Here is an 18,358-nt window from a genome sequence, read left to right as displayed (position 1 = left end):
TTTAGAAGTGTTTTTTTAGATGCTGCTTAGCATTAATTAATTGGAAAAATTGTTTTTACAGTCGTTAAAACGTAATAAATGTAAGGACGAGGGGTGTAAAGTGTTAAACGAAACTTCAAAGACAATCTAAAAAAAATACTTAAAATATTCTAAAAAATTACGTTTAAATTTCATTTTAAAAACTAAGAACTCATTTAAAAATTTGAAAATTGATAAAAAAGTAAGTGTAAAGAATGAAATTTTTGGAGTTTTAAAGCATTAAAAAAAAAAATTAATTTAAGAAAATTTAAAATAAATCCATAAAATAAAATAAAAAATCTTGAAGGAAAAATAAATTCGATTTTCGTACAAAATTGTATTTTTTTTGTAAAAGTTTAGAGGAAAATTATAAAAATTAAAAAATAAAATAAAATAAACAAAACATTTTTATGTTTAAATTAAAATTTTTAAAGAGAAAGTTATAAAAAAATAATTAAAATTTTTAAATTTTATCTACGTTGCGCTCTATCTTATATACTCCATTATACATTATGTAAGCGTAAGGTGCAACAAAACCTCAAATATTCGGGGATGTGGCACACGTACGAAGCACGTTTTTGAAAATTAAACACGTGCAAAATGTAAATAAACATTCCACAAGTGTTAATTTAGAAATAATTATAAAATTAGTGATAAATTTCCTTAAAAATCTTCGTCCTTCGCGTATTCATTCGTGCCCTGTTTACGATGACTCCTCGCGACTACTATCTTTCTCTCCCCCCCTTTTTTTTTGCTTCTCCCTCATTCCGTCTGCGATCATCCAGTGGCGAAACAGTGAATGGCATGGAGAAGGCGTGGACTAGTCCGGCTAGTCCCAGCTAAACTGGTTTTCTTGGGCCCAGACCTGCTACAACTAATTGTGTGTATATGGTGTGTGCATGTGTCTTGGTTCTGCGCTGTCAGTCGGAGCTCTACAGCAGGCGCCTTGGGCTAGGCGAGAATGACCCGGGAAACGAGAGGTCATCCTACCAGAATATCCTGGATATTGTGGATAAGAGGTTAAAGTTCGAGTGTGGTCACTTTGCTGGATACTGCAGTTGCTTACAGTCGTGTTTTTTGTTAACTGGGTGCACTCGTGTGGACTTTCTACTACTACCACCTTTCGGCTGTCCGCTATGACAGGTATCACTAGACTTTTTTTTTTTTGATGTTTTGAATCTGCTTCGAGATGCTTTTCATTTTTTTCTTAAATTTCTGTTGTGTTTTTGGATCCGTAAAGAGGGATGACAAGCGAATCTTTTGTATTTGTACGTTAAAAATTCGCGTGCTGCACTTAGTTTTAATTGCTTTGGCCCCTTCCATATGTTCAAAATAATCTTTCTATGCAACTTGGATGCATTTTCTAAGCAAATATTTTGCTAAAAATTAATTTTTCTAATATTTAATACCGTGTTTTACTTATTTAATTTGAAATTTTTTTATTATATTACTTCGTTACACTAAGAACTTATCGGAATGAGGGGGTACTTAAAAAATGTCATAAATGAAATTACGAACCGCTAGATGGAGTCACTTGCAGAAAACGTATAGTTGTAAAAAATGATATTTTTCTTAATATGGTCAGCATGGAGAGAGATGTTTGTGAGTAAATCTGTAGCAGAGTGCGACATCTTTTATAGAAATTGTTTAAATTAATGATTATAGAAAATGTATTAAAGATAAAAGGAGATCAAATGGAGGAGGTCCGGTCGTTCTTCCTCTCTTGGACCTATCATAACTGAGAGAGTCTGTGTTAACGTTACCTTTATGTCCCGATCGTCCATTACCGGAGAATCTTTCGTCCATACACTCCCTGCAAGGATCATTGCTTCCAAGTCGTTTCTGTAAATTTAATGAAAGTCGTCGCGAAACCTTTCTCCCTCGTCCCTCTCTCCTCCCTCCAGACAGTAATATTGATTACCCTCTTCTCCTCCCATCTCGAGTAATTACACCTTCCCTCCCCTCCCAGACTTATTGACTGCTCCGTTTTTTGTCTTTTTTTTCTCTTTCCTACGACACTCTTGCACCATAGCGCTCGGGGAACCACCGATTCCTGGCTGGATATTGTTCTGAGGTAACCTGATGAGCTTAACCATTACAGAACTACTCGGAAACGTAAGGGCTTTCAGAGGGATTGCACATAGCATTGGTTACATCACTTTTATCCCACGGATCATCGAAAACGTTGCTTACGCAACACGTTCAATGCATTCGGCAACTCTTAAACAGGGACAGTGGAGCCGCAGACGCGCGACAGGGTCATCGAGTTCAATTTGATGCTCCAGCGCTGCACCAATTGCTATAATTTAGCTAGCAAACCGGGTCTTCCTGTAAACAAAGAAATGGATTCCGCACATCCCTCTTAGCTTTATTTACTACATTTTAAAGTTATTCTTGGCGTAATGAGGCCAATAATAAGTTATGCATCGTAAAAGACGTGGTGCAAGAGTCGTCGACATAATTAGGAGCGCTTAACGGGTTTATACTATAGATTAACAATTATAGCTACGGAGCCGAAAAAGGTAAGATGCTATAAAAAGATGAGGCATTGTTCGATTTAGTTTCTTACACCAGAGAAACGAGGACAGTAAAATGGTTTTACGACATCCGTAAAGGTCCGAATACCTGACTGCAACATCACAAACTATGCCTCGATCTTATAGGAAAAGCTATTATACTATAAAGTCGTAACATGGCGCCGAATTGTTCGAAACACTTCTTTGTAATGGAGATCCTGTATGACGAATATTGAATACGTAATCTTCTTGCATGCACTGCTATATAACAAAGAAGGAGATAACACCGAGCTGGGAGGATTGGGATGGGGGGTCGAATGGTGTTGCACTTGTTTGGAGAATGCCAAAATGCGATTACGACACTCCGGAAGTGTAAGAGGGGAAGAGAACGTATCGGTATCTTTACCCCGAAGTCGTGTTCGCCAAATAAACCGCTGAAACCTTTAAAGAGCAGCATAAGTTGGGGTGGAAGAAAAAAAGAAATACGAAAAAATCTACACTAAACGTGAATATTTACTTTTTCGAATGAGGATGGAAAACGTCTTTGTGGTTTTAAATAGTTTTTGACAACCCGAAGCAAATTTCAAATTGAAAATTTGGATTTTAATGAGCAATTTTCACGGTTTGTTAGAGATTTTTCTTGCCCCTTTTTTTCTCCTTTCCTCCTTCGTTTCTTGTCACAAATTAATTAGATTTCTTTATAATTTTAATCACGAAATTATCGATATTTGAATTCATCATCTACAATATATATATATACATACATAACTAAATTAGTTTAATGAACTTTAAACTAATAAAGAGCTAAAGTTGACGACCTTGTTTGACGTCAGACCAATTCATAAGGATCAATGGGAGAACTGTAAATAATATGAGGAGAGAAAGAAAGGATGTTAAAAGACGAGAAGATGTTAATAGAGGAAGAGCACCTTCGATCGCTCCAACCTGAAAAACTGCCATGTACAATAGGCCATGTGGCATTATCTGTGCCTGTTTAATGTAGGAAATAAATATGTATGTAAACACACGGATATTAGCATAATGCGAAATGAATGAGGAGTCACTCTAACCCCTGATTATGCGGTTGGTGTTAGGGGGTTCCCCTCTAAGCTCGGATTGAACAGTCTCTTTATATTTATCTCCTTTTAGTAAGATCTTTATCTTTGCCAATAACTCTGCTTCTTGTTTTTTTTCCTTCCCTCCCTCCCTTCCTCCCTCCCTTTCCTTGCTATCTTAAACCACTTCATGAACTGAATTGTTAACACATTTATTTTTTCTTAACACCGCGCGCCTGTTTTAAAATTTTAATTTTTCTTACTTACTAAAGCTTGTGTTTTGCATACGATACCTCCCTTTAAAAAATGACTAATTATTTGCTGTGTTTTTTAAGCGTGTATATGTATAATATATATAGAACCCTTGGGCATTTTATAATCTTTTATATTAATTGTATCCGTGTTTATATCCCCGAAAGTTGGTCCATTCTTAAGATACATTCTCGTTTAAAAAGGGGCTGCGATAGATGATTATCGTTATATCGAAGCTCGTTTTAAAAAGGGGTGGAAGTTAAGAAATTAATTACGGGAGGCTAGTTTAAAGTGTAGAATTATTTTTGAAAAATCGAGTGGGGTTGTTAAGGCAACGATACTGATCTGTGTGCCTCCCTCTGTCTCTTTCAGCCGACACGGACCTGGTCCAAGACACCCTAATATGCGGAGTGTGTCAGAAAGATTTCCCTTTATCGGACATCGTCCGCTTTATCCAGCACAAAGTGCAAACGTGTAACAAAGAGAACTACCTTCTGTACGATGACTCCGATTACGAGAACGACAACGAAGGCTCAGGTGTCCAAGAAGTGGTCAGGAGTCGAAGGCCAAGTATATCGGCACCGATATCAAAGAAGGATAAGAATATGCCTAGGCCATCTTCGGCCGCTGCAAGGGATGGTGAAGAAGATGGGGCCAGGTCGCCCGCATCGGCTAGTTTACGCGAAAATGGTGGAGGTAAAGAGGACACGTCACCAAAGTCGTCGGTGTCGAAAGATGGGGTGGAATCGGCGACACCACCCGCCACCATGACGAATTCAGGTGAGCAAAATATCTTCATTGTCCTCCTTTTTCACACCAAAAAAATCATCACGCAATCTTTCATATTTTTTGATATTTCTTTATAAATTTTTGGAAATGCCTGAAGCTCCGCTGAACTTTTGAGCAGCAAGACTTCCCCCCACAAAACTTACTATCTTCTAGTTAGAGCCAAACCCGTACTTTACATACTTTCAACCCTCAGAAAGGACATGGTCTTTAAGGGTGTTCTTTATGTAACTAAAAATTATTCTGCAAGGGTCATAATATATTCATTTCTATCTCTTACATCAAAATCCTTGTTACAGTTTTAACCTAGAAGGGCGAGGACGCAAGACGATTTCTATCCCCTTTGCAAGACGCGATTCGTGCCCCAAATTTCTCAGAAGAGCCCTTAACTAACTATCAAAACGTCACTTTTCGGTCCCAATGTCCATCATGGGGGCAATTTTTATTCACCTTTAGCTCGTCGCCGCGTAACTAATGGGCCTTGCAGTCTAACATTTGGGTCATCTTTACACGCTTGCTTTACCTCTATAAATCGCCAAGTGTTATATAGTTATACACACCAAGAAAGTTGTTCAGAAAAAAAAATACAGGAGGATCTCTCCATTGGTACTCTTGAAAGATTAAGACTATTTCGTGTTGGGTCCATTAGAGAAAAAGTTACATCCCTCAGGGAACATTCCCTTCACAAGTTGCCCCTCGGGACTTCCTTAATGACGTAATTTTGGAGCGGACAACTTTGTAGTGATTTTTCATCAATGTTTTCAAATACTATACTCCACGCTTTGCTTCTTTATGCTGCTATGGCACTAATTCTAACTAATGCTTAGAGATTTGCTTTGATTAAATTTAGAAGAACTTGCTCTCTTTACTAGAAATCAATACTTAGAGTACCCTAAACTTAATAACATTCTAACGACAATTTATTTATGTATGGTATGCTTCTATGGAAATTCCAGATTTGCATAACGATATATAGGCCTATATATATAAGGAGACACTAGAGTGCTTCAAGAAGAATGCTCTTGAAGATAATTAAATGAATTTCTTTCGTTTAAGGAACATTAAACCTCTTAGTTCCAAATTCTGAACCTGGAACCAAGAAGGGTGATCACCTTTAGAACGATTGATGATCCGATCGGTTCAAACTTAAAGCTGGCAATCAAAGAGTTGATTTTGGTCAAAGTTTAACAATAGCAGACGTCATACGGGTGAAGAAGAAAAAAAAAAATACCTTCGTCTGGTTCTCTGCAAGAGGTCACTGACTTCTTTCGTAGTGTCAAAGTGTAAAGTATTTTACGTCATTAGACTGTGTCGAAGGTGTCGTGACCTCCCTCTCTCCTTTGGGTTCAACAAAGGCGAGATGGAGACCGAAATCCCCAAATCGAATTTAATTTAGTTGTCTGGTGGACATTGCGATAAAGCAAAATGGAGGAGGGAAAGAGTGCATTCATCTTGCGAAATTCGTTACAGTTGATGATAGTTTTCGATCTACTTAATGACGTAAGATGATTTTACCTTTACAATTTTAATGCATTAGTTGTTTTTTCTCTCCTCCTCCTCCTCCTCTTTTGCCTCTTCATTCCAGGTTAAATTACACGCTTAATAGAGTTATAAAGAGCATCGCTAAATGCCTTGCTTCATCATTTTTGGGGTTTCTGGCGATGCGATTTTATCGATTTTACAACTAATAAGTACGCTTCATTCGAAAATTACACCCGCCATTTTTCGCATTTTTCGTATTTTTATCTTGCATTTACGCTAAATTTATGCACAAGTAGGCTCTTATTTATCAAATAAACGATTTATGCACCTGTTAACGTTGGCGGTAGGCACATACGAAAGCACGACTCGCGTATGTGGCCTTGTTTAATTACTGAGAAAAAGGCCAGGAAAGGGACGATTGAAACCTAATTTGTTCGGCATTTTTCCAATTTTTACGAAACTTTAAATTTGTAGAAAAGAAGGATTTTATCGTGTAAACGATCTATGCACCTGTTATCATTCGTAGAAGACACATACGAAACACCGAAACGTTTGTCTGTGTTTGTGAGTGTGTGCGTGTGTATGGTTTTGCCTAATTACTTAATGTTAACTAAGAAAGGGGTCCTGAAAGGGGTGATTGTTAGAATTTTTCAAATCTGTACGCTAAATTTAAGCAGAAGAAGGTTCTTATATATCAGGTAAATCGTTTATGCACCTGTTGTAATTTATAGAATGCACACACGAAAAACTGAATCGTGTGTGGCCTCGTTTAATTACTCACCGTAGACTAAGAAAAGGGTTGTAAGTGGGGTTGGTTGTTAGGAAATTTTATCATTTTTACGCTAAATTTATGCATATAAAGGCTCTTGTTTATCAAACAAACCGTGTATACACCGTACGAAGATACACTTGTATGTGTGGCCTTGTATAGTTACTGTTAACTAAGAGAAGGATCCAGAATGGAGAGGTGGGAATTTTTCGCATCTTTGCTCTAAATTTACGTAAAAGAAGGTTCTTATTTATCAAATAAACCACTCACTCACCTTTAACCTTTATATAAAACACATAGGAAACACCGAATCGCACGTGGCCTTGTGTAATTACGATAAACTAAGTCAAGTAGTGATCGAAACAGAAAAGAATCGTTAATTCGATTACAATAAAGGATCAAAATCATGTAATAGCATGAGAAATTAATTAGAATTAAGTACTTTATCGTTAATTATATTTACCTTAATAGCCTTAATGATTCGAATTGCGTAAGGTGACGTGAGTTGAGGGTTAAAAAGTAAACATAAGCGAATATTTGAGAAGCGAAACCAGACAGAAAGAGAGAAAAAAAAGAGGGGGGAAGGAGACGTTTGTAGACGAAGGATCTAACCTTAAACATATTTACAGCAAGGGCGGAAGAGGGTATAGAAAGTAAAGGGTTAAATGGGAGGCGTAATCCACGTATCACGTTTCTGGTTTCCATTACGGTCACGTATCTTCAATTATCTGGCCAAACTTGCCGGGGAGGAAGGGCAGAAAGACGAATTAATCTCAACCAGCTTTCTCTTGTCCCTTTTTTTTATATATATATCCTCCTTCTTCTCCAACTAAGATCGTGTATTTAATCCGTGTGAAGTGATAAAGTTTCTTTTATTAAGTGATTTATGCCGTGTTGTTGTAATTGCTTTACTTCATACGTCTCTCTACTCGCAGTGTGGATCGTTCTCCAAACTGATTTTTGTCTCTAAAAAATGATAAAATAAATCTTTGAGGAATTAATCTTAATTTAGTCTAGTTAATTCACTAATTGGGTTTAGAAAATAAACTACGAAAGGGGGTTAATGAGAAGTAAGGGTAATGTTTTAAGTATTTGAATTCGTTTGTGTGATTTTATAGTTGAAAAGCGGGTCGTACTTTGATACGGAATTGGACAGACAAACAGACAGTTCAAAAGTTCTAATTACGATGCGTGAAATAAAGAAAGGCAATTCATTATTGTGTTCGTATTTTTGACGGTATTTTTATTATTTTAACACACCAAACCCTACACCTTTTGATTTAAAATTGAATCAGAGGATTAATTGACTCTGATTCAACTCTGTCAGAGGTTTATTTGACTGTGATTTAATACCGAATAGGAGGACTAATTGATTCTGATTTAACCGTGTTCAAAGGAATAGTTAAATATAAATTAATCTAATTTTGGAGGATGTTTTGACTCTAATTTAACTCCTAGTTAACTGCGAATTAAAGGGTTAGTTAGTAGTGATTTAACTCTAAAGCAGAGAGCGATTGATGAATTGGTTGTGTTTGAATTACCTCTTAAATTTCTTTCAAAGATTGAAGATATAGGGGTAAAGATGCACTTACTTTTTGCACTCCAAACAAAATTAATGGTGCATATACAGTAGTGTTATGACTTTTGTGCATTTAAAAACATTCAAATGACTTCGGGACACTTTGACTCTACAAGAAAGAATTCGATTTAAGTTGTACAAAAGAAAAGGTGCAGCCTTTCTAGGAGGGGAGTTTATAAGAATATCTTAAGCATACCGAACCCACTTTACTGGAATTCTATAGTATTTTATTGAATTTTACTGCAAATATGCAAATCTCTTTAGGTACCATTTTTCGTTTTGCCTCTTACTTAAAGAATTAAGGGTGTCGTACAATTTGCAAACTTTAAACCCTTTCTGATTTTCCTCATCCATCATAAGAAGTGGTTCACGAATTGAAAAAAAAAACATGCTACTGTAGTAATATCTAGGATTTAAGGAATGTCAGAAGTCAGGAAACTCTACGTTGCAGAAAGCATTAAACATTTGCATGATAAAAACACATGGGTGGAGGTAGGTGTAACTTGCATAACTGCAGAAGGTTAGTGACACATGGCGGGTCCTCTTCAACTCTTTGACCTTCGGGTCGCCAGCCTAAAACGAAGGTTACGCCGTCCTATGAACGTCCACCCTACAGATTTCACCTGTATTTGGGTGGTTACGAGTTGCACACGTCCATAATATCGTAACGAAGAAACACCTAGTGTTACGTCTCTTCTACTGCCACGTGCGCTCTGTTAGACGATGTCTGACCTTTGTTAGAATCCCCTTTCGGTGACATTAATTAATTTTTAATGATTTTAGCACACTGTAGTCCCCCCTGAAAGGTACACTTAATACACTACTCGGCATTCCTTGAGACGTAGAGATTTTCTATTCAGACTTCTTTTTTAAAAAGTACATTATTTAAAAAATTAAATATTGAATTTTAAAATAACTTAATATAAAAGTAACATTATATTATTATTTATTTTATTGATTTTTATGGGGTAAATTACTCGTGCTTACAAGACTCATCATTCTTCTCTCTACTTACGGAGACGAAAAGTGCATCTGCTGATAACATTAGCAGATAAATATTTTTTTAAAAAAATCAATAATTTAATGTACTTTTTATAAAAAAACACAGTGTTTTTATACATAAAACTTGTTGATATCTACGCAGCTGACATCAACCCATTAGCCTCTTATTTAGGATCGTATCAGACAATTTATGGAAAATTGAGATCTTATCATCAATTAATCGTGCTGGTGTCAAAAATCTGGAGATGCTGAAGAACAATGTCGGTATTTTTTTTCTTTAGAGTTTTATATATATTTTTTAGAAGAATCCAATCAGTGCTGTGTAAACTGATCTCCCTCCAAAACACATTATTCAATCCCGGTGCTACCGTGTAAAATATTAAAGAATACTTTAACAATAATTCATACTCAGCTTGGGTAGATGTGTAGCAATATAGTATTTATTTAGAGAACAAGATTACTATTTGGCTCGGATGTGCATTAATGATTCATTTTGTGGGGTCGTCGACTTAATCATTTTGCTTTGCTCCTCTCCTTTTTTTCTTTTAAAAAAATACTAGCAATATTATGAGTGATGATGGAATCCACGCGACTTGTTTTTTCCCCTTGATTTTTTTGCCGTTTGTGACTTAAATCTGCTGTTTTTTCTGTTTCTTTACAGCGGAACCGAGCAGCTATACGTGCTGTACGTGCAGACACACGTTCGGTACAGCGTGGAACCTCATCCAACACGTCCAGAATCTACACGGCCTCAAAATCTACGTGGATACGTCATCGGGGGCCAGAAGCCAAGAAACTTCGCCAGTGACTTCTGCGCTAACGCAGCAGCTCGGGCTGGACACCACACCTCACAATGCACTGCAGTTCCTCCGATCGCCTCTTAGTGAGAGGCAGTTCGGAACCCCGCTCAATACTACAACAAACTTCCTAAGCCGTTCCTCTAGTCATGATTTCAGACCAGATTTATTGGGTGACCAGTTCCATAGGTTGAACCATCAAACGCCTCTCGGCATCACACCCTTCGAAGCTCACCGTTCAACTTTCGATAGGACACGTGGTGGCTCTCTCAGTCTCGGTTTTGAACCTCAGATGGACTTCTATTCCCAAAGACTTAGACAGTTGGCAGGTGCGACCAGTCCGAATTCCCTCGCTTCTCCCAGGAAGTTGACGTCACCGTTTCCAACACCACCCCAACCTCTTTCTACAAGACCTTCTTCTCTACCATCGACGCCGTCGTCTACACCGCAACCGTCGTCTCACCCACCTCAGTCACACCCTCAACCCCCACAGTCGTCGTGTTCTTCTACTAGTAGCAAGTCGAGTGAACAACCATCCTCACCTAAGATGAAGTCCTGCGAATTTTGCGGCAAGTCCTTCCGGTTTCAGAGCAATCTAACTGTTCACAGGAGGTCTCACACGGGTGAGAAACCGTTTAAGTGTCACATCTGCAATCACGCCTGCACGCAGGCCAGCAAGCTCAAGAGGCACATGAAGACCCACAGGGAAAAGTCGCAAATGTCCGAAAATGCGAGTATAGACTCGGGGCGCTCCACCCCCGATTCCAGTGCCGGAAAGGACGGGGGACACAGCAACTGTGATGAAGACCTATCCGACGGACAGGGTGCCGACAACGAGGAGGAGGAGGAAGAAGAACTAGACGAAGACGAGGAGGACCTGGAGGAAGAGGACCCCGAAAATTCCATGTGCGAAGCGGTGGCCGAAGACCTTTCTACAAAAAACCACGAGAATAACGAGATCAAATCGGAGAATTCGAACGACGGTCAAGCGGCGAGAAGGTCACTGTTAGGTGAAGTGATGGAGAAGATCGGGCTCAACAACATCCAACAATACAGCGAAGCGTACAAGCAAGCATTGGTAGAAAGCACAGTGAAGCGCGAGAAGCCATCCCCGGGTCGAGATGGCTCCATCATGGTAAGCAGCGGGACGGACGATGGCGATCATCACACGCATCCTCATCACCATCATCACGGGTCGAGAAGGGATGGAGGAAACAAGATCTTGGGCCCTTCCAGTTTGGATTTCGGCGCTCCCACCCTCCTAGGTGCTTTCGACGAGCACTTCAACGCTGGCAAAAGGTTAAAGTTGGACGTCGGGAGCGAAAACAGTCGCGAGAGCCTATATGCCGGAGTTTGGCTCCCGTCCGTCCCCCCTACATATCGTGATCTGTACTTAGGGATGCCACCCGTATCATCCACGGCGTCGGGTACAGATACTGATCGCAGGAAATCATCTTCATCCACAGAAAGTGCCTTGAAGTCGTCGACTGCCAATTTGGTCGGTCCACCAGCCTCCACCAGTCCTCGCCCCGGCACCAGTGGCGTCGGTGTACCAATTAAGCCAAAGGAGAGACGTAACGACACGTGCGAGTATTGTGGAAAGGTGTTCAAAAACTGTAGCAACCTCACCGTACACAGACGTTCTCACACGGGGGAGAAGCCATACAAGTGTGAACTTTGCAGCTACGCTTGCGCCCAGAGCTCAAAGCTCACGCGACACATGAAGACACACGGCAGACTCGGCAAAGACGTTTACAAATGTAGGTTCTGCGACATGCCGTTCTCTGTGCCTAGCACGTTAGAGAAACACATGAGGAAGTGTGTGGTCAACCAGAACATCAACCTAGCATTGGTCGATAGGGACTCGGACTCCAAGGAGATCACGTGATGACGGCAGACACCTCAACTTTTTTGTTAATCAGTCTTCGAGATACGACCCATCCGGGGGTAAATCACCAAAAAATGAACCATCACAGATCCCCGGAAAGGGTATGCACTATTATTAAAAACAAAAAACACTAAATGCTGGGGGTTTGTTTCGAGGTCCGTTGTTTGTTTCTATCTATTTCTCTGTGTGTAATTTTTGCGTGTTGGTGTACGAAGGGGGTGGGTAATAGGCGCGTGCACAGCCTATTACTAGGACGCTAGTCCCTTGACATTTTTTGCTCTTCCAAAGGGTCGGATTGAATGAAGCTCAGTTGATGTTTTTTAATGAATAATGAAGTGCCCATCACTGCGTTAGATATGCATCTCGTTGTCTTTATCTGACCTGATATAAAAAATGTGAACTAACTACACATAGAAAGAAGAAAGAAGCACTTAATATTGGTGGTATATTCAAAATAAATAAGAAAATATGCGGTTTTTAAAGCTGTTTATCGTGTTTCACACGATGTAAAATAACGTCTATGGTATAACCATTTCTCCCGAAATCCATGGTTGTGTTGACATAAAATGAAAATTACTAAAGAAGCTGTCTATTTTAGGCTTATCAGATGCATGCTAAAGCATGAAAAATCATCTTAAAAATACCTATCAACCCCCCGAGCGAATTATAAAAATAAATAAACATTATCTTCACTGTTAATGGGAAATTCAAGGAGAGGAAGCTAAGAGCAAAGTCCTGCTTACAGAAAACACGCAACAAAATAATAATAACTCCTAAAAATTATACATTCTGTTGCCTTTCTGTGCATAGTTTAAAAGTATACTAAATGCTGATTAGATCACACGTGTAGTAATTAGAAATGAATTTTTTTCAATCGTCTGTGCTGTAAACACTGGCCAAGCCAGCTTTTCTTTAAAGGATTTTTTTAAAATTTCCACCTAAAATTTCTTTGTTTCCTATATACCATTTTGCATCCTTCTCCTCCTCGTTAAACACTTCCGACAATCATCGAGTGCAACCCCTTCTTTACTTTATCTTAAAGAGAAAACAACACACACACACATACACATACACACATGCATACACACACCTTAAAGCTCCCTCGTGTTTCTTTAGAAGGAAACGGTGGTCGTTTATATACTTAAGTGTCATTTGTGTGAATGGGTAAGCTTAGAATATCTTAAATTCCGTTTGTTTAAGACGAAGAATAAGATTTTAAAAAAATTATACAAAAAACCTGCCTTTGTCATCATTCAAGTGCCTGTGGTTAGTTCCGCAACATGAGACAACCTGCACGAAAGAGATACGAACACGTAGTGTGTGTATGTGAGAATGAGAAAATGTTAAGATTTTTTTAACATTTCTTCATAAAAAAATAAATTAAAAAAAAATACAGTTTTTTGTTATGTAAGGACCCGGGAAGAGTTGAATTGTTTACGTTTTTGCTTTTGAATCTTCCCCCCCTCACTTTTAGTCAGGTGTTTATTCCTGTTACGTAACATTCAGGTGTTATAATTTCCCCCACCTTCAGTCATATTAAAGGAATTACACCTCACTTCTAGTAAGGTTTTTGGAAGTTATTGTTGAATTGCTTCTGTTGAACGCGAGGAATCTTTTTTTGAATATTAAACACGGGGCTTCTAACTTCCCCCTTTTTGCACACTATTTAAAAAAATCACGTGTGCTTTTTTTAAACTAACAAGTACAAATTTGCCCCTATATAATAATTAATAATAATGATAATGATGATGATAATAATAATAATAATATATTTACGTCATGTGCTGTTGTGCCATCATCCNATGGACGTGTGTGCACTATTGTTGCAATAATTGAATCCTAAACTTTCATCTCAGGCCAAAGGTGCTGCCATGTTTTGGTGCAAATCCGAATTTCTCTTGATGAAGATCCTCACTTGAACGAATTGAGGAAGACCCTTTATTATTTTACTGTGTTTTCTTTCGATTATTTATTTTACAGAAAGTGATTCTCCTCCATAGAGCAATAGGAATTACATATATATATATATATATAAATACAGTAAATAAATGTTTCTGAATGGTATAAAGTGCTTGAAGAACCAGAACTTTACCCCTTCTAGAGGTATATTTAACTTGTTATTTCTTTAGCAATGTTATATATTAGTGATGATCCCATTTTTTGGGTTATGTACGTTAAATACGTAACAAAAGATAAACTTTTTGACCGTTTTTAAATGCGGGGTATCCTTTGTAGACCACACAAACTCTTTAAACAGAGGGACTCTTCTTCCCCCACCTACCTCTATCACTTCTTCAACGTCACACAACAGATTTCGTGTGAAATGAATACAAATTCTCACCCACCCCATTTAAATTTTTTTTTTAAATTTCTTATAACCCACCCGCGATTGTATATAAATATATATATATTGAAAGAAAGTTATGTTTTCTCCCTTAAAAATTTACTAATTCCTTAACCGGGTAAGGTAACAAAACACAAAATAAATAAAGTCATTTTTTTAGAAGGAATGGAGTTTTTAGAACCTGTTTAATCAGTAATCGGATGCAGGTATATGTGATGTTCGTTTAACTTCCCGATTTAAAGAAAACCAACAGTACAATGACGGCAGTGGTGTGACCACACTCCACCTCCAAGTAACCTCTAGTGAAATCCCCCTTTTTATAATTTGTCCACCACTTTAACACACAAAATCTAGCCTGCGTGTATAGAAAAATGAACTAATTTGCTCACCATACCTCAACACTTAGGAAACAACTCGAAGTGATTGTTTCCTATAAACATAATGGTGTTAATCGTGCATTAGTTAGGACCGTTTAACTATATGTGTGTATGAACCCCCAAAAAATGATCTTATTTTCCCCACACCCCCAAGTCTTAGACTCGTGAAGGGGAATTTATAAGGATAAGGCTCCCTGTGCTTTAGATTTAAAAAAAAATTATATATATATATATTATTATTATTCATTCTGCTTTTGAAAAGTAAGAAGTTGTATTAAATAAATAAATAAATAAGGAGGAGAACAACAACAACAACAACAAGACTGTGGTAAATAAAAAAAAAATATTAAAAACTACACGTTGCCTTACAAGTGTGCACACGTCGGCATCCTTGCTCCATCTGGATGACACACTGTTTTCCACTGCCTCTCTTCCTGGTAGCCATGGCAACTGTTCGTTCGAGTTCTCCCTTTCTGTATCCTTGCCCCCCTCCTTCTATAGCCCGCATGCACCATGCAATAATGTCATCTGCTACTATAATAACAGTTGCTCACTTTAAACATTGTGCATTTGTTTGCTTATGATATCGAATTGTATCGTCTTTTTCTACCCCTTTTTTTCTCCTATTCTTCCTTCCAAAATATTCAAGAAATTGTCTAGGAACAATGGGAATTCCTTACTGATGTTAACGAGTAGAAAATAGACAGTGTTATTGCTTTCAAAATTGTTAGAAATGTCCCCAAAAGTCTTGGTTTATCGTGACGAATGTGTTGAGTTTTAGTAGATTTATCTTAAAAATCTATTGTTTTTTTGGGGGGAAAATAATAAATTTACACATTAACTAATTGTAGAAAATATAATTGAGTTCTTCCTTGCAGAATTTTTGATAAGAAATTGTAAATTTTGTACATAAAACGTTTATTTGCATGGTTGAAACAAGCTCAAATGTGATTTTCGAAGGCTCAAAATTCAATAATTTACAAAGGAGAAAAAAAATCTTTTCAATATTAATTTTTGTACATAATTTTAAGAGCCTTCCTTTCTCAGTTTATAACCTTTATCTATGGGAGGATAGTGTACATAATAGTTAAAAAATTAAGGCTATATAAGTCATAAGAAACTCTCGAAAGTATAAAGAAAGGCTAACTCTTACGAACGAAGCCATGGCATCCACAAGAAAAAAATAAATAAATAATAATAATAAAATAAATAAATAAAAAATTTTTGTATAGAGAGATAAAGTTAAAGTAGTCGCGTCTGGTGTGTATTTTGTCGTGGTGTTCGTTATACACGCACTGGGGGGATGATAATACGGTACATACACCAGGGCTTAGGGCATCACAGTTATATACTACGGGTGGTGTGTCTTGTTTAAATTTTTTTTTAACTATCTTCCTTACTTTACGCCCCTTCTCACGCTTATTCCTACACGTTTTTGAAGCAGGAAAATGCCCTCTTTTATTCGTATACAACCTCATCTTCCTCCTCCTCTTTGTACAAAACAGTAAACCCCCCCACAATTTTCGAGTGACGACTGTGCAATAATTGGCTCCAAGGATCTTTGTGGAGCTACTGTCGTCTGATCAGTACTTTGGTTGCTGTTTTCTGTTTTATTTGTGAACGTATGGTTGTACAACATTCACTTCTACGGGGGTCTACCTGAATCCTTTCTATGAGGATCTTCTTATATATCTTTGAATATGCACCAAAACTATACTGTAACCTTTTAGCTCAACCTCGCATATTTCTGTACCTCTCACGAGACAATCCCTTCATTTAAAGTGTTAAAATTTCAAAAAATAACACCAACTTTTAACGAATTAAACTCGTGTATATGCAAACTTTTTAACTGTTTCAATCTTTCAAACCTCATAACTCAGGTATGGATCAACAGGTAGATTATATATCTTTAAAAAAAAAATTCCGTCTCTTAAATCGATCTTTATGGACGTGTGTGCACTATTGTTGCAATAATTGAATCCTAAACTTTCATCTCAGGCCAAAGGTGCTGCCATGTTTTGGTGCAAATCCGAATTTCTCTTGATGAAGATCCTCACTTGAACGAATTGAGGAAGACCCTTTATTATTTTACTGTGTTTTCTTTCGATTATTTATTTTACAGAAAGTGATTCTCCTCCATAGAGCAATAGGAATTACATATATATATATATATATAAATAGAAAAAAATATGTTAATTTGAGGGGGGAGTGACGTGTAAAGGGAGTTTTTTGAAACCTTTCCATAAAGTCCCACGTGGTTTTTTTGAGGAGATACACTTTTTTGAAAGAGAAATAAATAAAAATAAAAGAAAATTAACTACACTAGTTGTCTTTTTGAGGAGTGTTCTTTTTGTAATATTTTTTTAACTGTAGCAAATGGAAAGAATTTAAAAAAAAAAATAAGAAAAAAACAAAACTACTTTGCTTGTACCAGTATTAGGTTGTCTGTTCCCTTCTTGTAACATGTCTGCATGTCCATGTATATTGATATGTTGTGAAGACAAATTTTATTTATGGATTGAGATTTATAAATTAAAACCTACTGCAATGGAATTTTATGTCTTGAGAGTTTTTTTTACTATTTTTAAAGAAAATACACCTTACATTTATCAGAAATCCTCGCTCGGGTGTACACGAACAGCAGGAACTTACGCCTATATTTGGAAGAGTTGCGTGTTCTTACGTCGTTTATAAATTTAATTCAGCACAGATATGTTTTATGTACAAAAAAATGTGTACAAATGATGTAGGTAAGTGTACAGTACACCTATACATTTATATTTTAAACGTGTTAACAGGTCAACTTATGTGCTGTTTTTTGTATATTATATACATATACATGCTCATTATTCATTCATATCTACTGTACGTGTGTATAGATATATATACCATTGTGTGATGTTAAAACCTATACATTTATACCCTTCATACGAAGCTACTTACCTGTATATATAGTATTTTAAAGGACATATCGACTGTGTACACCATTATTTACTTTCATTACTGCGTTAAAAAAAAACATCAAAGTATATATAATGAATAAAACTTAACCATTTATTTACCTTACATTTCTCGTATATACTCGTAAATAATAAAATTTTAAAATTTAAAGAACAAATAAAACATAGTTTTCTAGAAATAAAGTAAACAATAAACACAATTTAAAGTTATTTAAATATTTAATGTATTAATTCCGTTCGAAAGTAATTTTCTTTTTAAATGAAAATCAAGAAAGAAATACATTTAACCCCTTGAAAATCGTGTAAAATATACTTTAAAAAAAGGTTTTTTAACACGAACTACAAGGACTAGGTGTTCATACAACTGATAAAAAACAGGAAAAAATGAATTTTTTTCCGGCATCCTCCGGAAGATTTATCCAAAATTTCACACTCGGATGAGTCGAGTCAATTATTTTCCTTTCTTCTAATTGTATAAATACTGAATAGTATAAGGTGAAAAAATATATATGAAAAGCATCAGCCTCCGGGTT

General features: G+C 36.9%; 1 protein-coding gene across 3 annotated transcripts in view; it reads left to right on the top strand.

The window, feature by feature from the left end:
* The window catches only part of LOC111627285 (B-cell lymphoma/leukemia 11A-like), an 80,639-nt gene extending 66,700 nt beyond the window's left edge, over nucleotides 1-13,939 (top strand). The window contains exons 1-3 of one of the 3 annotated variants that reach the window (XM_023370865.1): nucleotides 434-1,161; nucleotides 4,214-4,621; nucleotides 10,121-13,939. In XM_023370865.1, coding sequence (XP_023226633.1) covers nucleotides 1,155-1,161; nucleotides 4,214-4,621; nucleotides 10,121-12,144 — 2,439 coding nt within the window. In that variant the 5' untranslated portion in view covers nucleotides 434-1,154 and the 3' untranslated portion in view covers nucleotides 12,145-13,939. Of the gene's footprint in view, nucleotides 1-433; nucleotides 1,162-4,213; nucleotides 4,622-10,120 lie in introns of those variants that run through there. The other 2 variants (XM_023370859.1, XM_023370869.1) reach the window with 2 other exon arrangements.
* The last annotated feature ends 4,419 nt before the right edge of the window (nucleotides 13,940-18,358 follow it).

This window comes from Centruroides sculpturatus, unplaced genomic scaffold (genome assembly GCF_000671375.1).
Source record: "Centruroides sculpturatus isolate CEXI.00-Female unplaced genomic scaffold, Cexi_2.0 scaffold33, whole genome shotgun sequence".
Classification (NCBI taxonomy): Eukaryota; Metazoa; Arthropoda; class Arachnida; order Scorpiones; family Buthidae; genus Centruroides; species Centruroides sculpturatus.
The sequence above is the reverse complement of the archived record's forward strand: the minus strand, read 5'-3'. Positions and strand labels throughout refer to the sequence as shown.